Source organism: Parasteatoda tepidariorum, chromosome 3, assembly GCF_043381705.1.
Source record: "Parasteatoda tepidariorum isolate YZ-2023 chromosome 3, CAS_Ptep_4.0, whole genome shotgun sequence".
In the NCBI taxonomy this organism is placed as follows: Eukaryota; Metazoa; Arthropoda; class Arachnida; order Araneae; family Theridiidae; genus Parasteatoda; species Parasteatoda tepidariorum.
Genome location: NC_092206.1, coordinates 44,068,454 through 44,092,076, shown reverse-complemented (window position 1 = coordinate 44,092,076; position 23,623 = coordinate 44,068,454). Strand labels below are relative to the sequence as shown.

General features: G+C 26.9%; 1 protein-coding gene across 1 annotated transcript; it reads right to left on the bottom strand.

Moving 5' to 3' along the window:
* On the bottom strand, positions 1–23,622 carry LOC107448428 (RNA polymerase III subunit C). The gene is made up of 12 exons (XM_043050770.2): positions 23,386–23,622; positions 22,981–23,166; positions 20,649–20,803; positions 17,916–18,037; positions 13,754–13,899; positions 13,075–13,199; positions 9,300–9,474; positions 7,641–7,822; positions 6,703–6,823; positions 4,747–4,815; positions 3,394–3,561; positions 1–160 (listed from the first exon to the last, which is right to left on the bottom strand). The coding sequence occupies exons 2-12, from the start codon at positions 23,128–23,130 to the stop codon at positions 17–19; spliced, it is 1,557 nt and encodes a 518-aa protein (XP_042906704.1). The 5' UTR covers positions 23,131–23,166; positions 23,386–23,622; the 3' UTR covers positions 1–16.
* Position 23,623: the final 1 nt, after the last annotated feature.

The window sequence follows — 23,623 nt, the reverse complement described above, 5'->3', positions numbered from 1 at the left end:
TCTTAAAATACATCTTTTATTTAAATGAATTGTATTCTAACCACATAGTTAATATTGAAATCATTTCAGCTATTTGGATTTGACTGGAATGAATTTTCTTAGTTACATTTTCTACTTTTGTAATAAGTATTCTTTCTGGCTCGGATATTATATTCTGTACCTAATAAAAATAAACAGTTCTACAATATTCATCTATACAATTTGTTTAAAATATATTTTAATACTTTCACTTAAACACAACTAATTGTTTGAAATGGTTAAGATAATTTCAAAGAAAATAATAAATTAAATTTGTAAAATAAAAAATTTAGCAAGGAGTAGTTTTAATTTTGTGATATATACAAATTTATTAACAAATGAAAATCTGCAACAATTGTTTATTCATAGAATAAATACAAATGATGTGGATGTTTTTACATATTTAGTTTGCCACGTGGATAGGTTAACATAAAAATCAAATGTATTACGTTTACGACTTCCTGGAAAATCGTAAAGATGATTAAAAACCTAAAATTTGTGTTGTTATAATTGAAGAATAGCATTAAGTTAAATTGCATGAAAAATAATTACCAATTAGATAAATGCATTTTTGCATGATTAATTGCATTTCAAATGTAGGATATTCAGAAATTTAACACAATTTAATTTGAAAAACATAACATAGTTAACTTAAACTAAAAATAATCAGATTTAATCCTGATGGAAATGGATTAAAACACTACTAATAATGAAAGTTGCAATAAAAATGTAATTTTTTTTTCCATGAACTTTGGTTTAGCTAAATGAAAACAAAACTTCCGAATGAATGATCAGAGTATGAAGAAAAAAATTAAGCTTGGAAATAATTCTATAAATAATACAAATACCACATTAAATAAATTAGCTAACATATAATGCCTTATTTTATAACCATACATGTGTAGTTAAAATTTTTTTCTATCAGGTGATCTAGGTTTTACCAATTTAATTCTCTTTTATTTAATTAAATTTTCTCCAAAATGTTGTAATGTATTAGGTACATTCTAATTTCAATATTCCGGTTATAAATGACAATAAGTTTGCTGAGTTTAAATTTTTTTAGAGAAAATGTAAAATAGTTTTGATTTCAATGTTTTCAATAACATAGTCTATAATGTTATACGAAATAGATAATTTAAGTGTACTCTGGTAATTTAGTCTGGTAAAAATACTCTAGTACAGGGTGAGTAGCCAAATCTTTCAACAAAAAATAAGCACCTTTTAAGCACTCAAAAATATTTTTAAGCACTATATGAATTGGCAAAATGCAAAATAATTTTCAAAAACTTTACATGATCATGATAAAATGACTAGTTTCTGACACAGGACTCTTTTTCTTGATTATATTAGCCATTAAAAAATCAAGAGATTTTCCAGTTTTATATCAGAAGGTAGAAAATGAAACTTGAAATTAAGAATATCTTGCAAAATGCAACAAAGTTGCACAAGAGAGTGCAATAATCTCACCAAACCCAGCTCAGTAGGCGGACATGCGGACTCGCAAGTAATGATTGGCACTTTTATAAGCTATGGGCTCCGTCTTGACGGTACGCCAAAATGGATTGTTGTTGAATGAATTGTGAAAAAGTTGGATAGAACAATGTAAAAAGCATGCTTTTGCATAATACCTGGCGAAAATCAACATGGTAAAGAATAATAATCTCATTTTCGAAAAGGAAAATTTAGCACTTTTTAAAAACACCCAATGAAAAAACCACCTTTAAGGCTTTTAAAAAATAAAAATCGAAAATAAGCACTTTTTAAAAACACTATGCACCATGTAGTATCATAAATTTAACAAAAATTTTTTATACGTATTTTATTGAGAATAAGAACGTGAATATTAAACAAATTATTATTCGTATTAGTATTTTACGTGTGACGCCCTGCTCGATTCAATTTACCCACTCGTTGATGACATCAAAATTGTCTAATGTTGATCAAAAATTGGCCTCATTAAGTCATATTTTCTTGACAAATAATAAGTAAAAATGAGAAAAGAACATGATTTCTAAAGGAAACGATTTTTCAAAAGTTCATGTTTTTCAGTTTTAGAAACTTTTTGTTTTTTGTAAGAGGTAATTAAGAAAATAGTTTGATCTCTATATAGTCAAATGCTTTGTATTAAAATAAAATTATATGATGAAAAAATTGTAAGTATTTCATGATTTAAGCTCTTAAGGGGTCACACAACACTTTTTTTAAATAAAGGTATAATCATTCATTTTGTGGATGCTTTGCATGCTCATTTAACTTATAATCAATAATTTATCTTCAAAAAATAATTAAACTGTTTAACTTTTTTAAAATTTAAAAAAAAAATTTTAAATTTTTAAATTCACAAGGCTTTTTTATTTTGACATATTTTTAAATTTTTTTTCTTAGTGCTTACAATATTCATCTTATCGATTTTGTGCATTTATTTGTTGATAAATCAATTAGAATATTTTTTATAAATTATTTTGTAAAAAAGTAAAAAAAAAAAAGGCTAAAAATTCCTGTTAGTTATATATAACATGCTGTAAAAATTGTAATACCTCATAAAATGCTTATTCCATGTACCGTTTAAATAAGTGTATTATACTTAAGATAAAAAAGTTTTACTTCAAAGCTTTATTTTAAATAGAAATAATTCCTTAGGGATTTAATTAAGATTAAAACGCAAAATTATCATCTATGAGAAAAAGCACTTGCTGTGCGAAAAAGTGTTAGTCTGCTGAGCAAATTTCTGTATTAGAGCAATCTTAAATCATTCATAACTTTTTTTTAAAATGTAGATAGAGAAATGCTTTTTTTTCTGTACATTTGAAATAGTTTGAAGTTTTATTATAAGCAATAAATTTTTTAAAAATATTTTTGTCATTTTTTGGGAACTCTGACCCTTAATTACTATAAATTTACACTATGGTTTGAATCTCATAAAATCTTCTATATTTCAAGTGATTTCTTCTGAGATTTTGCAGTGATTATCTGCAATTTTAAAAATTAGGTTTGGCTAGCGTATGCAACTAGAGAGCTTTGTGGATATAAGTTGCTATTTGAGTCAATCAGCTTTAAACTTTATACACTGACAATAAGATATCTAGGCAAAATTAATGTCTTGCATTTATTTCTAGTCTACAACTTCAAATCTATGAAATTTATCAATCCCTAACACTCATTTAATCTTCATCCACTTAGATTGTAATACCCAGACAAAATCATTTTGAAAGTAATCCTATATTTTTTTAAAAAATGTTACTTTTTCCACCAAGCTCTTCAGTTCCAAAATGTTAAGTAAATTTTTTCCACCAAGGTCTTCAGTTCTAAAATGTTAAGTAAATTTTTTCTACCAAGCTCTTCAGTTCCAAAATGTTACGTAATAATTTTGCTTACCTCAACAATTTGCTCTTCTTCAGCTCCACTCTGTTTCAAGGAAGCCACAATTGCATCAATCCTTTGATTTTTCTCTAGCAGCCTTTTATTTTCTTGATACTGTATTTCATTACAGGATATAAGGTTAAAAACTGATTTATAACATCTCTCTAACACCATACGGCATACCTGAAAATAATTCCAAACAATATTTTGTTATAAAATAAAATGTGTCTGGTATAATCAATATAAAATTTGCTACATATCACAATTATGTTTTTATGAGAACTCTAATTGGGAGTGTAAATGATAAGCGTTAAGAATATTTTTTTATCAATGAAACAAAATAATCAGATTTTATAGCATATTTTACCTAAGCAAACTTTTCTTGTATTATTTTCTACTTTAATTTTTTGTATAATGCAATGTCTTTAAATTATTATTACCATCAAAAATACTATAATTTAACCATTTCACAGTTATTGATTAGTATATGTTCACATTATCAAGCTTAAAGTAGAATAATATAAAATAGATATCCCCCCACAGGATTTTGATTATTATAATCAGAAATACTATAATGTAACCTTGTCACTGTTGTAGATTAATTTATGTACACATCACCAAGCTTGGAGTAACAAAACATTAAATGGGAAGTTTTTCCCACAGGATTTTTAATATCACAAAACTGCTATAATTTAACAATTTCACTGTTAATGATTAATTTATGTGCACATCATCTAACTTAGAGCAACACAACCTAAATTAGAAGGTGATTCCTCCAAAGAATTTTAGCTATTACAATCAGAAATACTATAATTTAACCATTTCACTGTTGTTGATTAATTGATGAACATAAATCTTGGAGTAATATAAAATCGAAAGTTTTTCCCCAACAGGATTTTTAACTCAGTTAGGGGTATAAATAAAACTAGATACGAAAATTCTGTCATAAATTTATACACAAAAACTATTTAATTATAAAACCAAACTTTGCTTTTTTCTTTAGAAGACCTTTGAATGCATTATTGACCACAACAAAATGCAATAATTGCACCTTTTCAATTTTTAAGCAATAATACAAAAAAAAAAGAACAATTAATTTGCCATTCTTAGATAAAGTGTGACATTCAAATATATGTCTTCATACTTGAAATAGGTACTAATACTGTTCAACTATAAATAGTCTTAAGTAGTAATTAATTTCAATGAATTGTTTACCCATTATCACAGGACCAATAATAGTGTCTAAAGAGACTAAATGCTGAGTTAAAACTAAAATAATGATTACATAAATACTGCTTTTGGAAGTTAAAAGAAAAGTTAAACCAAGGAGAAAATAATAAATTTTATAAGTTAATAAACGATTATTACTTGAACAATGTCTATTGAAAGAAGATAGAAGGTCACTCCGTAAAGGATGTCAGAACCTTTGGAAACTTCCTGGAAAGAAATATTTGTAAGTATCTCTCAAAATATTAGTTTTCTCTTCAGTGCATAAAATAAATGAGAAGAACTATTTAAAATATCAAAAGTTGCATCTTCAGATGCCTTTACAAAATGTTACTAAAATTTTTCAGAAGAAAGATACATTTTTTTTTTATGGTGAGTAAAATATATTCATTCAAGATCAAATTTATTTCATCTATGATGCGCTTTTAGGTTTAATTTATCATCAAAAAAATCAGCAAATTGTAACAATAAAATACACAAATGGCTCGAAATGAAATTTTTCAGTTAAACGACACAGAGAAATTTCAAGAATTGCAATCTGTTTTAATGGGAAATACATAAACAGAGTGTAACAAACTTTTAGGGGCACATCATAAGGATTAAGAATTGAATAGGACTCCATGAGAAATTACTGAACACCACCTGGAGCACTTCCCTATTATGAACTGTTTCTTCATGAGTTTTGAATATGTACTTTTATTTATATTATCTTAATTTTATGTTTAATAATTGTTGCCAAAATTGTATTATAATAGTTCAGTCTGTTTTATCATGAATTAATGATTTAGAGACAGAATGGACAAGCTCGCCAAATCATTAAAATATGATAAACCAGTTAATACTGAACCTATTTGAATACAATTTTAGACAATAATTAATAGCAAACATAAAATTTAAGATATTTTAGATAAATAAAAGTGCAGGTTCAAAGGCATATGAACAGCATGTCTATAATAGGAAAGTGCCACTAGCGAAGTAAGATGACATTTCTAGTCATAGGTTGCTATGCAATTATTGATATCTATGATGTGCCCTACCTTGCCTAGAAGTTTGAGGCAACATCTACAGGATATCCTGTAAAATTAAAATATGAATATTGTACTTATTTCATTGCATCAGGATCCCTTTTAATTCTCAAAAATGGATATTTTAACTATTGCTTAGTTAAATCTTTTGGCTTAAAAAATATATGTAATGTCTATATATATGCACGTTTTTTTCCACTTTAAAAATAATAAGCAAATAGTTCAAGAAACTCAGTTGCTGAAATTTTAACATTTCTCAATGAAATAAATTAATATAATTCTTTGGGTGTGAGAAACAAATATAGGTATCTATTTTTTTTTACTGCAAAATTAATGTAGTGATAAAACAAGTAAATTGTTTCAGTTTAGTCGCTGGAATTTTAAAACTCTTTTATAAAATATTCAACAATCTGCATTCATTTCTTCACAAAATGTTTATTTCCCATTGATAAAATTTGAGAAAAATAAAATATCTAAAATTATTAAAATATATTAACCAGCTGGTGGTTTTGCAGAAAGGGTAAAACTGTCCGAATGTTTTTTTCCTATACACTATTTTTCTATCTAATAACATGAAAAAATCGGTTTTGGTATGCGAGGAAGACTGCAGGTTAAAATATGACATTTTATGTGCAGAACTATCAGTTGGTTAACAGCTTAAAATGTCTTTGTTTTTACTTAAAAAAATATTTTTTTCATCAAGGATTTTACATTTTTTAGGTAATGTTGTGTATCTAATCATATGGGATTACAAATCAAAAGTCGTTATGGAGAAATCTTAAGAAGGCATCGGCTCACATTGGGCTGTCTGGCCAACTATGATGATGAAAATCTAAACAAATATTGAATGTCAGAATCTATTCACTTCGGTGTTTTAAAATATTTATGACTATATATACCATTTATATAGTTTAATTTTTTCACTAGACATTTAAAATTTAGTGTTTTAAATTGAAACAGTTTTTAAAAAGGTGTAGAAAATTTTCCTCCTGAGAAGACTATCTACTAAACCAAACTTTCAATTAAAATAAACTTTAAATAAAGTATTCTTTTCTATCAACGATTCACTTACTTGGGATAAAATAAAACTTTCTTCAAACATTTTAGCAATATAATCCTTTGTATCTTTTGGAGGTAACATAGCTAATTCTTCAATGCGTTTTGGTTCTAAAACTTTCTTGTCTAGCAATATCCTGAAGAAAAAAAAGTTTTTACATATAACACACAAATTGAACTAGTTTTATTTAATTTTTTATAAACAGATTTTTACAAATAACGAGATCTAAAAAAATTATTACTTTTTTAAACTACACAATGAAATATAGCTTAAAGTAGATCAATGATCGTCAAAATTTACATATAGTTTTTACAATTTGGAAGAAAAACTTAAAAATTCATGCTTTCCAACATTACACAATATTTTTTTCCTTCTTTTAATTCCTATCAGGTAAAGAAAATTAGATTTTGGTAATTTTTTGTTTTTAAAATTATTTTTGTTAGTTAACAACTTAAATTTTAACTTCACCACCATAATTTTTTTTTTGCCATTCAAATTAAACTAAATAGTTTTTTTTTCTACACATTTTATGAGTGCAGGTCTTTGGCTTACTAAAGTGAAGAAACCATTCCAGCAGTGGAGAATTAAAATTGTGATGGCATAACAGATTTCAGATCATCACCAATAGCCCATTGTGCAGATCTAGTGTGTCGTACATAAAGTACTGCTACTACTACTATTACAAAAAATAACAACAATATCAATCCTAACTTTTTTAAGCACTAAATAAAAAATGTTTTCTTATTTACTTACAATGATAAACTATGCATCCTAACTATCATAAATACTATAAAAATAACTTTTGAATGAAAGTCTGAAACAATGAAAATTTCGAATTATGAAGAAAGACTGAAAGTGAAACATTCTTTATACTATACTTTCCTATGTAATGGTTAAAAAAAACTTGGAATAGTTTAAACAAAAAGAATTTTAGTTTCTGATTTAACCCTTACCTAAATATTCGGGCACATTTAGAACCAAATCTATCTTGTACTACAGATGTGATAATTGATTCCACTAACTTTTTCAAAATTTTTGAAATATTTACAACATACATCCCATTTCCACGTTCATCTGCTTTCGATACAAAACCGTATTCATCTTCACAAACGATTGAAAGGTAAGCATCTAAATCCTGTGATAAACAAATTTTAGTAACAAAGATAATAGTTTACATTTAAAATAAAACAAAGATATAAACTTAAAAATTGCTTCTTTAGTCTCCTAAAAATATTTAATTCTATTAGGCTTCATAAAATAACCAACATTTTAAATGTCAGGGTAGGGCAAAAGACCTAACAAATTGAAAAATACAAAAAATCTAGACAAAAACCTAATTTGGCAAACTTTTTTGTTGTAGAACTGAACATATGTTAAGATATAGAAAATTAAAAACTACTTTCAGTACTATTTCCAACTATTAAAAAATAATGGCTTAAATTCTGAACTGAGGCAAACAATAATTTGAAAAAGACTTGAACATTTAATTGTTAAACTTCTTTTGAAGGACTTCAAATTTTTTAGCCGTAAAGAGTAAACAGTACTTTCTGATATGAACTTTCTGTAGGATGAGAACTTCTGATGATGTAGTAAAAAGAACTGATGAGTAGATGAATTCAAACTTAAGTGGCTTATAATAATTTTTGAAATGATCAAACACCGTTTTCTAACCTCAATTATTTTCTTTTAATTTGTGTGAATGAACCTATAGACAGTTGTTAGAAGGGCAATGTTTCTTTTCTATGGGAGGTTTCTGTGAAACTGTCAATTTTTACAAAAGAAAGTAGCTTCACATGATTACAATCTGAGTTTTAAAAGACAAAAGTATTAAGAAACTAAAAACACTTTTACTTAGTTATTCTCTAAATTGTAACAGAAATAAAATTTTTAAGATGTGTTTGAATCATTTCAACATTTCATTTGCACTTATATCTTGTCATTTTGTTTAAGTAGATGTTGTTAAGAGAGATAATATTTAATTTAAAAAAGTCGGTGTGTGATTTACTATATTAATAAAAAATTATAATTGACTTTCAAATGCACCTAAAAAATAGAGGATTGAATTTAAGTTAAGATGATTGAGTTAAAATATTAGTTTAATAAAAATTATAAAATACATAAAAAAAGAAAAAAACTTCTTTTCAAGATATTTAAATAAAAAAAAGATAGAAGCCAACCTTCCATAATTTCGTAAAAGTAATCAGTTAAAGAAAAAAAAACTGGCAGTGGGCACAAATAACATTAACTAAAACAGATGTAAGACTACATAAGCTTAAAAAATTATTAATATATATTACGGACCTAAAATAACTGATGATTTCTTTCCTATTCTAAAAAAGAAAAAAACTTTTGATGAAAAAAAAAATTTCAACTTTCTATCTTTCGGAAAAAATTCATTATTCCGAAGTTTTCTTCAAAATTTTTTAGAATTGCAGATTTTTTTGGGCCACATGAAAGTGAATTAAATGCCTTTATTAATAATATAATTTAGGAACAATAAAAGATATCGATGACAACATGGAAATACACAGATTATATTCACTAAATTACACTAACGTATTATAATTAATAAAACTGTTTTTAATCAATTAAAATACAGCAAAACTACCTACTTTAGAAGTAAAAGATGAAGATTCCAACAATTTTAAAATATCATAATATTGCACAGCACCACTAGTAGCAGATAAGGCATTATATTTTTGATCTGATAATAATAAAATAGCCTTTATTATTTCAGATGCCTTTTCTCCATGAACATTTGCACATGCAGTAATTATGGCTTCATTCCTATAATGAATAAAATAATGTAATAATGAAAATTTTAAATATACATTACACTCATCATGATACAAATAATAAGTAAAAGCAATTCATAGATAAAAACAAGACACTGTAACAGGTTGCGTAGCGTTTTTAAAAATTGCTTAAAGGTGCTTATTTTCGATTTTCGTTTCTTAAAAGCCCTTAAAGGTGCTTTTTTCATAGGGTGTTTTTAAAAAGTGCTTAATTTTTCCTTTTTCGAAATGAGCTTCTCCATTACTATGTTGATTTTCGCTTCAAATTATGCGAAAAGACACACAATTCATATTGTTCTATTCAACATTTTCACAATTAATTCAAGCCCAATCTATTTTGGCGTATTGTCAGTCCGTAGCACATGAAAACATTCGTTTTACATGATTCAAAATTTCATGATTTTTGACAATTGTCAAAAACAATGCCAAAAGTTTTCTTTGTTTTGTTCTTTTTTTGTTGACATGACGGTTAAAACAAGATAAAACCGTTTATTGTCAAAAACTTTCCTACCCTGCCTAATTATGATATTTTTTAAAGTGCTTATTGTAAATTAGAATGAGAGGAGATTTCAAAATAAGCTATTGTTTATACAGTCTAAATAAAATCTATAAGGACTGTGAAAACATTTAAGAAAAGTGATATAAAAAAAGTAGTATGCTCAAAATTAGTATTTCAGTATGAGTAAAAATTTGTAAGGTAAAAATTGAAAATTTTTAAAAATAAATATTACATATACTATTTTAAATAACTTGACAACTACAGAGATGACAAAAACAGCTCTATTTGCAAATTTGCCAAAGCTTTATTCGAAGTTTTGGCACTCTTTGTGTAGATGGTGAACGCTAAGACCTTAACTAATCATAAAAGAGAACAAATTGAAGCTTCTTCTTCAACAGGTATGAGTAGCTGTATTATTGCGATAAAGATAGGAAGATCAAAGGATGTAGCCAACAATTTCTTAAAGTTGAAAGAAAATTTCAAAAATAAAAAATACTGGGTGAAGATCATTATATAAAAGAAGAGTTTGCAGACTTACATCTACTAGAAAATACTAAAATCAGGAAACTTATTCAAGCGACACATTTAAATGTTAGTCAAAAAAATTATGCATAGCACAATTAGAGGGTCAGGATTGTTCATGTATACATCAAAATTGGCTAAGTCTCTGTTGATGCAGAGATACAAAATAGTGTGTTCAAATTTCAGTCAGCAAGTCATGACCTAGGACAATCAATGGATACCAATAATTTTTTCTGATGAAAAAAAAAAAAGAATTTGGATGGACCAGATGGATGATGTACTGTTGGCATGATTTAAGAAAAAAAGATAAGAGAGAGAGAGAGAAACATTCTCTTATCACCCCATTAGGAGATGTTCTGTGATGACCTGAAAAAATTTTGCTTACAGTTCAATTGCATTTGTTTCAAGCAAAAGTTTATCAAAATGTCCTGGCAAGTCATATTTGACCAAATGCAGAATTTTATGTGGAAAAAAATTGGATACATCAGCTAGATAATGCAACTATTCATTTAAGTAACAGTACAAGAAATTGATTCAAGCCACCAATGTTGAAACTTTGAAATTGCCAGCTAAGTCTCTAGATCTTGACCCAACCGAGAACTCAGGGGTAATTTAAAACGAAGAATTTATATAAATAGGAGATATCATATATCATCAATACAGTTGAAATCTTTAATAAAAGAAAAATTATGTAAAACAGACAAAAACAAGTTTCATCCATGAAAACGAGATTAATTGAAGTACTTCTGAAAATGGTTCCTACACAAGCTTCTAAATTTTTGTATTCTTTTATGGTGTTTCTGTGCTGTCCTTAAAGTTTTAACTCAGAGCTGAAATATCAATTTTAACCATATTACTTTTTTCTCAAAAATATAAAATTACAAATCCGGTTTGTTGTGTTATTATAGCAATGTTTTTACTCAGACTGTAAAAATAAATGATATTGCTCAATTATCATTTTAAAAACAACCTAGCAAATTTATTTACAATTTTGGATCAATTTCAAAGAAAAAAAGTTATTTTTTTAAATTAAATACTGAGCAACAATTACATCTGCTAAAAAAATAGCACAAGATTAAAATTTTAAATACCTTATTATGATGGGTAGAAATTAAAAACATAAAGCCAATTTTAGATATACGATGCAATGCTATATTTTTAATAAAGCTTTTGTCATGCATGAACAGAAATGAAACATATTCAGATACCAAATATTCAAAGATAATTATGTATAATTTTTGTTTTGTTTATTTAATTAAAAATTTCTTTATTTTTTTAAACAATGGTCCAAAACTGTTTGACTTAAAAGTGAAACAAATTTTTAAATTATTTTAAGTTACGTAAATTTAAATGATAAAATACAAAATTGGAGCGAAATTGGTCAAATAATTTCTAAATAGTAGTAAAGTTTGTAGAAATCCATATTTTTAAACTTTTATTTCCAAAAAACTATTCAACCAATCTTGTTTAACTTTTGCATGTTATCAAGAAAAATTATATAATTTAAAATTGAGTAAAAAATTTAAGCTTTACAATGCAAAACCCTTTCGCCTTTAATTAATAAAATAATGAAAATAATCAAAAAATAGTTTATACATGGACTTATCTTCAGATAAACATTTTTCATAAATGAATGCAATTATTTCAATTTGCTTAAAAACTACCTGAAATATAGCAAAATATGTAAAAAGTAAAATAAATACTAAGCTTTTGACTACTCTCCTGACTAAACTATTTACATACATATTTTGAGGGTCAAAATTTTTAAAACCATCAAAAAAAGGTATGTTTATTCAGAGAAGGTTTGTTTTTGTGCTTGATTTTCAAACTCAAATTATTGTCTGCCCAAATTAGTTAGTACATTTCAGATTAGGCCTTCGAACCATTAAAAGTGAGTGATAATAAAATTATTTAGTTTTTGTTTTTTTAATTTGAGCACTGAAAATAGATAAATCTAAAGCTTAATAAATTTAATAGCATTTGAGTTTATGTAGTTAGTAAAAAGTTTTTTTACTGGCTACATAGAACTCTTTAAATTAAATTCTGTACAATTTAAATTATTTGCAACCAATATTGAATCAAAGTTTATTTATTTATTTTTATGTATAATTTAGAAAGATTTAAGTAAAACAAATTATTTTTGTACTTTACTTTACAGGTTCTTGGCTGATGAGACTATGATTGATATTTAAGGTAGCCACTAATACTTAAATCAGTTTTCATTATTTTTAGATTTAAAGTTATCTAAAAATAACATAGTATGTGGTTCATAAAGATAAATAAATTTTATACACTCATTTTACATATTTTGTAATTATAATCATATTACAAACAAAATAACATCTTTCAAAACAAATATACTTCACAACAGTTGTAAAATTATTGGGGTCAACTCTAAATATACATATATATTTTTTGTTAATAGAAGTATTTTTATCAGCTTAATTACAAACCAATTTTTTAATAATTAGAATTAGATAACAAAAATACCATCTTATTCGTGAAAGTCACCCATTATTAAAATAATAATTAATAAAGAAATAATAAAATCTTATAAAAAAATGAATATACCTAAAATATTCTTTGAATCTATCAAAATTAATCTTCCAATTTATGCCTGCATCAGGATATTCAATTTTCTGCTTTTTATTTTCTGGTTCTTCACAACTATTTGTTTCCAGCAAATGTAATTTGATCTAAATAAAAGAAGTCACATTTTAAGCAATATTTAAAACATTTTTTCAATAAAATTACATGATTTACTTTAATCCAATAAAATTAGAATAAAAGAGAGCAAAGTAGTATATTTAATAGAATGGAAATGCTAATGGAAAGCGTTTTATCCAACTTGGATGCAATAGTAGAAAAATTGGCTTGCATCATTATTCTATAGGTCATACAACTACTTAAGATTGAAAAAGTAGATGCAATGGGAACTTTCATTTAACATAAAATTAATATAATTTTGGTAAGACCTTAATAAATTCAATTTTTGATTTTAAAGTCCCTAATAAAAATAGTTAAAAAAAATTGAAAGAACAAAATAAAATATTAACTAAAAATTAAAATAATTTTCAGAAAATTACTTACAGCTTTAAGATTATTATTTATTACAATAATTTCACTTTATATACATATATATATATTAGGATAATCAGGCTGTAATAAAAGAAGAACTATAACAATCAAGAAAGTAAAAGGAAAGCAATAAGTATAAAAAGAATTTGAAAATATGTAAACAAATAAATACCTCAGGTACAACAAACTTGTCTTTATCAGCTAAACAAAGGTTAGGTACTCGTTCAAAGTCTACAGTTTCCGCATAAGGACATCGAATCAGGTATTGATTGGTTATTAGTAAACGGAATTTATCACAAATTTTTTCAGAAGAATAATCTGAAAATTAAAGATTCATTGACAATATTTACAACACAATTCCAACCAAGGACAATATTGATTTGCATATAGTTTTAAAACTTGTTGATTAAAAGCTAATTTTATTAAGAACATATTAAATTTTAATTTTTTCAGAAATATGTATTAGTATAAGCAAAGGTTTCGTATAATAAGCATTCAAATTCTATAATTTAGGTATAAAGACACAAATCACCTAATCTTGGTCAGGTACCTAGCCCCATTTTCTAGGTATTTATCTTTTAGCAGAAATGGTTGGAATGCCACATTATTTAGTCAGATCACAGGTCAGATGACATGAACAGTACCTGAGCTGATACAACTTTCAGTCACGACAGATTTAATGTGCACTCAGCCGCAAATACATGCTGGTTGTCAGGACTGAAATTACAATCACTAGCAGTGTAAGCGATACGTTAATTAACTGTTTTGACAGAGCAATTGGTTAATCCTTAGTAAACAAAATTTAATCCTTAGTAAACAAAATTTATCAGAAATTTACTCAGACGAATAATAAGTAAGAAATTAAAGTTCAATTAACAATATTTTCACCACTAATAGAGCAATAATATTCATTTGCAAATGATTTTGAAACTTATGAATAGTAAATAACTGCTTAATTTTTTTTCCTAAGAAAAATACAAAATTTATTTTTTATAGTAATTTTTTATTTAATATTATTAGTATGGGTAGAAAGAAATTACAGTAGAGTCTCGAAAATCCGAGGTAATTGGGGCTGACACTACCTCGGATTACTAAAAACTCGGATTTTCCGAAAAAGTAGAAAATTTTTAACAACTACAAATGAAATTAAATAAAATGAACATATTACCTTAAAATCCTTTATTCTTTAGTATAATGACGTAAAAGATTCTTTACAATTTAAAAAAATTGTCAATTTTTTGTTGCTTCAGTATATTACTTCTCTTTGTTGATGCGATAGTCAGTCAACGCTTCAAAAGCAAAACATCAGCAGGGGTGGCTTCAGTTTGCTGTTCTACATATTTTAAGGCTAGTTCTTAGGCTGCGTAACTTCACTATGAGATATTTTTTTTCCGATGAGTCGTTTTCTTCTGTTTCATATTCTTCCTCATCTTCCATCATTTCTATAATACTTGAGTCTGTTATTTCCAGCTTGTCGTCACTATTTAGTCATTCATTTAGATCAACTGCATTAGAGTTTTCGCAGCCTGGTAATTCCTTCACCAACAATTCAAAACAATTGTTCACTATCATCATCATTAATTTTCTCAATAGGCGTAACCAATTCAGGTAGAAACTTAGTCCACGATTTAATTACTGTCGTAGGTTGAACTTCTGCCCAAGAATCCGCTATCCAGTAGACAACATCTCTCAGACTTACATTCCTCAAAACATCCGCAACACTCTCACCATCAGACTGAACTAAATGTTGTAACAAACGGTGTCGATATTTTTTCTTTAAATTTTCCAATACGCCCTGATCCATTGGCTGAATCAAACTTGTAACATTGGCAGGAAAAAATATAGCACGGATTTCACCACAGCGTAGCTCATCATCGTCCGGATGAGATGGAGCGTTATCTAAAAACAAAATTGCTTTGCAAGGCAAATTTGTTTTTCTCAATGCCTTTCGTGTTTCTGGAACAAAATGTTCTAGAAACTATTGTTTGAAAATTTCTCGATTCATCCATGCACTTTTCTGATTTGTGTAATAGTGATGTTCTTTAGTGATGTTTTTTAAGGCTCTAGGTTTGGCAGATTTCCCAATCACAGTCAGTTCCATTTTATGATTTCCAGATGCATTGGCGCATGCTAAAATGGTTAATCGTTCCTTCCCTTTTTTGTGACCTGGTGCTGAATTTTCCTCTTTTGAAGCAAGGGATTTTGAGGGCAACATCTTAAAGTTCAAACCTGTTTCGTCACAGTTATATAACTGGTCAGGTGTGAGCTTTTCCGTCAATATAATGTCTTCAATCCGTTTTTGAAATGCCTGCACAGCTGACGTATCTGCCAAGAGTATTTCACCGCAAATATTTACTTGACGTACACCATATCGTTTTTTCTAACGGTCTAACCAACCAACGCTTGCTGCGAAATCTTCTTCTCCTTCTTTGAATTGATTTCTGAAAAACACAGCTTTTTCCTGAAGAATAGAGCCACTTATAGGAGTACCTTTGCTACGCTGTTGAGTAAACCAAAGAAATAAAGCCTTGCTAGTTTTTTCATAGTCTGATGTTCTCATAGATTTTCTTTTTTCTCCTGTAGTCTTCTGTGAACAAAACTGCTCAATTTTTATTCGATTGCAGCGCCAGTCACCAACTGTTACCTCTCCAACACCCAAAACGGTAGCAACACTTTTTATTGTTTCACCTGCATCTAATCTTTTTATAGCGTTCAATTAGATACAAATTTTCTCTTATTTTTTCCACTCATTTTCGCAGCAGGCACCTTAATGTAACACTTTCAACAGCAATAAGTTTCCAAAATGATAAGGATCAAGCACGTGTATTGAGTCCCTAACTAGCATTTAAGTTACTAGTACAATTGAACTTGGAAGAATAAAACTCTTGCAGATCTGGTTTGAAAATTCCTTTCAAACCAACTCCGACCTAGCCACCTTCCAAAACAAAGAGAACAAAAGGTGGTGGGTTACTGAAATTCTTTCCAGGAAGAAACAAAAAATAACACCTGCATTCTTTCGGTTGCGAGAGGAAATGGGAAGAGCGCTTTTGGTTGCTAGGGGGAAAATTTGGCACCTCGAATTAAGCGGAACCTTGGACTTCTGAGACTCGAACTTTCGAGACTCTACTGTATATTGGTTACAGAAATTGATACATACTAGAATTAGTTTTAATAAAAAAAATATTTAAATTATTTTAATTGAGAGGTGGGACACACTATGACTTTAAAGCTTTTCTCTGAATAATATTTCTTTGCCCTTTTTGAAATTTCTAATAGAGTATTGTAATAGATAAAACATTTGTAAAAATGATTTCTCTGAAATTAAAACTTTTGGAGAAGTAATTGTGAACAATACAGATTTGAGTAACATGCAGTGTTGCTTATGAATCTACAATTTAGTTGTATAGAAAACCATATTTTTAAACCTTCATCCATCAATTCCATTAAACCTATTTATTTGCTTTTACTTTATTTTCACTACATTATAGGTAATTGAATTATCAACAATGTTTTTTTTTCAATGTATGCTTTAATTTTTACATTTTTTATAGTCTACAAACCTTTTCTTCCTCTTTTTAGAATAAAAGTTAAAATTTTGAAGTTCATAAAATAAATCTGAACCTAACTTAAAAATAGAAATTTTAAAAAGATAACTTTGACTGTATTGTAGAAAATTCAATCATTTATAATTTTATAAAAACAAAATTGGATTAAGGAGAATAGATTCAGAACATTAGAAAATGTTTTTCTAAAAAGATGACTTAACTTATTTAAATTGATAGCTGAACTACTTTCTATTACTCGCTGAAACTGTTCCAAAATTTCGTATTTAAGAAAGGAAATAAGCTAAACTTATTCTACTAATTATACACCATAAGATTTAAGAGGTTGTTAAAATGAAAAAGTTAATTTTGCAGAAGTTTAGACAGTGTACTCTTTCAATTAAATTGAGTATCAATTGAAAGAGCAATTTTTCATACAGTTTCAAGTTTTTCCCCTTAAGTTCATATCTATTGTGAAACTAGACCTTTAAATATTCTATTAAAATGCAGCTATTTTTTTCCCTGAACGATTTGGTATTTTGATTGGTGTAAAAATTTATTGAACCAAGCTGATTGCACTAAAAATTAAATAGATTATTAGAAAGAAGATAAGAAAAATTAGAACGATTTATCAGAAATATATAAAAGATATATATTGGTAATAAAATTTTATTCCCATTTATTATATGGCAATGATTAAGAGGTGTATGGCAATGATTAAGAGGAAATTAAATTAAAAAATTTATTTAAAATAAAAATTAAAATTTAGTTAAAATAAAAATTAACACATACCAACACCAGTGGCATCTTTAGCTTCTTGTAGTCTTTCAATAACTTTTCGAATCGCCTCACTCATTGTCAAGTGACCATGATTTAGAATTTCTTCAACTAATAAATCAGCTGGGTCACCATAACTGTAATATTAATTGTTTAAAATGTATCTTAGATAAATCATGATGAATTTACTATAAGGTACTTATCAATCAGATGAATGCCAGAAAACACCCCCACTCCAAAATTAAAGCATAGTATTAACATATTGAACCCTTACAATCAGCTTTCAGGGATGGAGGATGGAATTCCAGTTGGGAAGTTAAATTAGAAATCTCTGATACCAAATGATGCTTAAAACCTTACCATGAGTGTGACTAAGTAATTGGTTGTTTTCTGGTTTCAACAACTTTCTGGATGTGAGGGCACGGTTAAAAATCAGATAATCTAAAACGTGTGGTGATAGTTTATTTTTCAATGCTGAAAATTGGTTTTCAGCTTTTTCATTTTTAAAAATTTCTAATACTTTGAAATCAATGAAGAAAATTGTTTGTATAATATTTGCTTATTACAGCATTTGCATAACATAATTTTTAAATTGTATCCCTTTGAATATTAAATAAAATTGCAATGTTTCAATTCTTCAATCAATTAGGTAGTTAAAACAACTACTTTTTATATCGATCACTTAATTATAATATACACTTAATAAAGCCAAAAATCTAATAATGTGATTCTTTTTAACTGTCAAATCACATCGAAAGCAAAATAAGCTTTAAATTCTCTCTCTGACAATTTCTGCATTATATGATGTAAAAAAAAAAAGTCATTCTTTTACTATGGCTATGGCAGCTGAGTAAACATTTCAAAGGACTTAAACAAATATTTAAAAATAAAAGCTTTCTACATGAAAGTATAACTTTACTTTTGTTTTTATTAATATTTAAATTTTTTGACTATTTTAAAGGAAGTCTATTGGACAACTCATGGTAAAAAATTTTAATTTTATGTTATCCATGCAAGTTTAAATAACTTAGGAATGAATCATTTTTAGAGATTTTATTACACTCAAGAATAACTTTTTTTCACAGTTAATAACATATAATTTAATTCATTTGTTGTGACTTATATTTTCCTTACATAATTTGCTATTATATTTTCACAAGTTTCAAGTAGAGGGAAAAATTTTAAAACTTTGAAAATTAATTCCTGGGAATGATACATTTTTATCACAAAAACAGAGAAAACATGTTAATAAATCTCAAAAATAATTAAAGATAAATATTTAATTTGATAAGGCTAAATAATTCTACAAAAATTAAAATCAGCATTTATATTAAAAGAACATTGGATATAAAACAAAATTCTGAATAGAATAGCCATGAACTAGTGATTAAATGTTTATCCCCAAAGTCACGTTGAAAACTTGTAAACAAACATCCTTGATTCTGTATAGAAAAAGAAATTCTGGGAAGCAGGGAACAGCTGGAATGAAACTGGTAATGAATTCCATGCAGAATCGTTTTTCAATGACATCATCCTATCTGGAATGATCATTCCAGAGGGCTTGCAGTACGAATTAAGGATAGTAACTGCTTCACTTAGTTAATTATATTGAACCTGTTATTAACATCCTTTATAAAATTGATCTTTATAAATTTAAGTTGATTTTTGAAAAAATATGACTGTTAATAAAACACTAAGATGGATGACAAATGATTAAGAGACAAACATTCATTTTTTTTAGAAAATATTCAATTCCTCATAAGGATAGAAAACATTTAAATGAAAAAGACACAGATGCATTCTTCATAATGGCTAGTATTCAGCTAAGATACAAATACCAATAGTTACTTACTAAATTAGAAATATTTGTGTAGATAAACACTTGCTCTCACATTAGTTTCAGAATTTTGAGATACATGTTTTTATAAAAAATACACATTTCATAGTCAGAGCTTATTGTTACTGTTATTTGTGTTTTAAAGATATTTTAATAAGACATTGTTGGCCGGTCACATCCAACTTTTATGAACAAATGCAATTGACTAGCCACAAGCTAACTTGAGTTTCTTATCATAAGTCACACACTATTATAACTGTAATGGGCAGTTTTAATGCAGTTGCATAATTTTTTTTCTGGTGAGGCAATGAAACTAAAATACACAGTTACAATAGTCTTTTTATGTTACACATAAATTTTTTTTTCCCCATCTATTAAATATTTATAGAAAGATTATATTTCTTTAAAAAATATCTTATTTTGTTCAAACTTTAAATAGAAAGTGATTTATGAACTTTTTCCTATTTCTGAAATATATTTACATATGAATTTACTAATAGCCATTACTGTTTATGTATTTTTAAATTTTTCAAATATAGCAAATAGTTTAATCAATTGATAAGTCAAAAAACATTAAATGACAAAATTAATTATAAATATATAAATAGCCATTTTTTTAAGGAAAAAAAAACTTTTTGGCAGCTTTTGTCACTTATTACAAGTTATTAACCAGTTATCACTTATTATTCAGTTTCTATGTGTAAACAAGTTACTCACAGCAAAACCACAAAATATTTTTTGCTAGAGAGAAAATAAAAAAATCCTACCTTGAAACACAAAATTTTAATTAATGTCATGTACAGGTAAAACAAATATAGAACTCAAAAGTTGAAAAAAATAACATCAATATATAAATACATAAAATATTATTTGAATTATTTTGAATAATACAACTACAATCTGTTACTTACAGAAGTTGAGCACAATAAGCGTATCGCTCATAATGTAAGACAGACAAAACTTTGTACGGAGAAACCGAGTATTCAACAATAGGAGCAAGACCCATATCATTTAGCTTAAACTCACAAAAGTTCATTTGTATGAGGTTTAAGAGAGAGGACTGAACCTGAAATATTAATATACAACTAAATAATACAAAAATGAGAATAAAGCAACTATATCATTTAAAAAATGTTTCCTTTATTTAAAATGTTTAATTTCACAAAATACAATTGGTGTGTCCGAATATTTGACAACAGGAACAAGAACTATATCATTTAGCTTGCACATACATCGAACATTTTTATGAATTTTAAAAGGGATGATTGAAACTAAAGTAAAAAATATAACTAAGCAACAGAAAAATTAGAATAAGCTAACTCTATTATTTGTTAAATATGGTAATATTTGAAATTATACAATTCAAATAAAAAATGTACTTTAATCTTCATTTTATTAATATTAAAACTAATTTAAATAAAATTCATAAGCAGGAACATTGTACTATATTTATTGCATCCTTGCTAATTATTGATATTATAGTGTTATGTCAATAGATAGATATATAGAGACACCATTCTTTAGACAAACTTTTCAGCTGTAACCATGAAAATTTCAGCAGTTTGACATAGAAATTCATTTTGGTAACTTTAAAAAGTTATGAAATAATAATAGATTTTTCGCGTTTTGAAAATTCTGTGTGTGGTAATAATAGTGCATTTAAAATATCAAAATTTTAAAGACTTGGTCAGAAAAGATCAATAACATGATAAAGAATTGTAATAGTTGACAAAGAGTATATACAACTGCTGAAAAATGATCAAAAATGATGTGAATCCTTGACGGAAAAGAGTGATTAATTAAACAAGTACAAAAATTTTGGAATTTGAAAGGTGATGGGAAAATAGGTGAAAAAACAATTAATAGCTGCCAAAAAAAAGATGCTAAATTACAAATGAATCATTGCGAATTAAGTACATCAAAAGTGATAATTTAAATATGAAATTTGCGTAACACTGTAAAAAATTTCGGAATTTGAAAAAACATGTAGAAATGAGTTATTAAGAAAATATTGTCGTAAATCTGGAGAGTCACAAAGTTTATGCACAACAGTTCAGCTGGAAAAACAGAGCATCAGTCTCTTAATCGATGTAGAAAGTATGTTTTTTTCAACTCCGTCTTCATAAATAACACAGGCAAGTTCAACTCTTTCATCCAATTTACTTTCACCTGCTAAACAAAAGGTTCTATATTCAAGAAAGACTTTGCTAGCATAAGTATTAAACGTGATGGGTTTCCTACATGAAGTGTAGAACAAACATGCTACCGGAAGGCAAATACTCAAATAATTATCCTTAAATTCAAGATTGTTCAAAGTAACTAAGTCAATAAGTGGTAAACCAGAAATAATATACACTGATTCATAACAATAGATCTGTACCCTTTAATGACCTGAAGCTGAAATCTTTGTCTTGTTCTTCTAAGAAGTCTACAATTTATTTTCTGTCTTAAGAAATAAACCCAAGAACTTGATGAATAAGATATGAGAAGAACAATTCTCTGTTTTTAAATCAACTGCAGAACATCAGATTCACCCCATATGTATTATTTGAAATTCTTATCAATCCTCCTAAAACTCTTACACTTTACTGAAAACATAAGAAACATGCTCTTTCAACTGCAGATTGTGATCAATAATTATGCAAAAATACTTCATCTGATTCAATTGGCACACCTCCAATATTTTTGCTAATTCTTTGATCAATAGTTGATTTTTTTATGAATCTTCGTGACTTTAATTTTAAGTGGATTGAACACTAGCTTACATAATTTTGACCAATTAAAAACATAATTAAAAATATTCTGCAACAAAATATAGGCATCCTGAAAATTTTTACAGGACAATAAGAAGTAAATCATCTGTAAAAGCTATTTTATAACAATTCTAGAAACCTGGAAATATTACTAGATTCTAGGCCACTAAGCATTATCAACTTCCCTAATATCCAAAGAGACAAGGAAAGATACACAATTTATGCGTTTACTCTGCCTAACAATATCAATTCTAAACAAAAATCTTTCCAGAATACTATAGGTCAATTGGTATAACTAAAATAATTTTAACGATAATTCAGACTTTTCAAAATAGATCTGCTAAAATATTTCGCCAGGTTTTTTTAAAAAAATAAGACAATTTCTTAAATAGAGAATCATAGTAATTTAGAATTTTGCTTTTATTATGTTGATAACAAGTAATGTTCCAATTACAAGTAAAAGAATTAAAATAAGTGGAGATAAACTTACTTTTTCTAAAGGTAAACGAACATTTCTAACAATCGCAAAAAGTGAGCAGGGAGCAACTTGCTTCATCAAAAAAGTTCCAACAGTTTGAACTATTTCCCCAAAATATTCTTTCAGGATAGCAGAACAAAGCGAAATTAGATCCTGAGACATCTTTAGAGAACGATTCGCTTCCAATTAAGAATATTTCTTACATATAAAAAAGATTATTTCAACAATTAATACAATTTCAAAATGCAGCATTTTGCGAATTTTAAACAGCTAAGCAAAAATATTAATTTAAATATCCTCTAAATATCTGAAGTCCAGCCATTATCTCAGAATACAATCATATTTAATAATTCACCCTTTTAAGGATTTTCTACACATAAAAACTAAACAAGCAAAAAAGCCTAATGAAAAATATACCATTTATCTAGACAATCCTCTGAGAGCTTAAATAATCAACTAAACAGTAAGTTTTTAAAAGGATAAAAACAAAAATACTAGTCAAAGAACAATTATAAAAGCAAAGCAATATATATATTGATATTTTTTCATATAAGGATCCATGAAGGAAATTGACTAATACAGTAACTTCAACAGTTTTGTTTTCATCAAACTGAACAACATGAGTAAAACGCTTAAGCTTTACTTTCAAGAACTA

What these genes read in the sequence shown, in the direction of transcription:
- LOC107448428 (XM_043050770.2), bottom strand. Translation starts at nt 23,130, where the DNA reads ATGTCTCAGGATCTAATTTCGCTTTGTTCTGCTATCCTGAAAGAATAT. An exon ending in TAAAGATGCCACTGGTGTTG is followed by an intron (nt 13,900 to 17,915) that starts GTATGTGTTAAT and finishes TTTAATTTTCAG; the next exon opens with ATTATTCTTCTGAAAAAATT. An exon ending in AAGAAGAGCAAATTGTTGAG is followed by an intron (nt 161 to 3,393) that starts GTAAGCAAAATT and finishes TATTTTTATTAG; the next exon opens with GTACAGAATATAATATCCGA.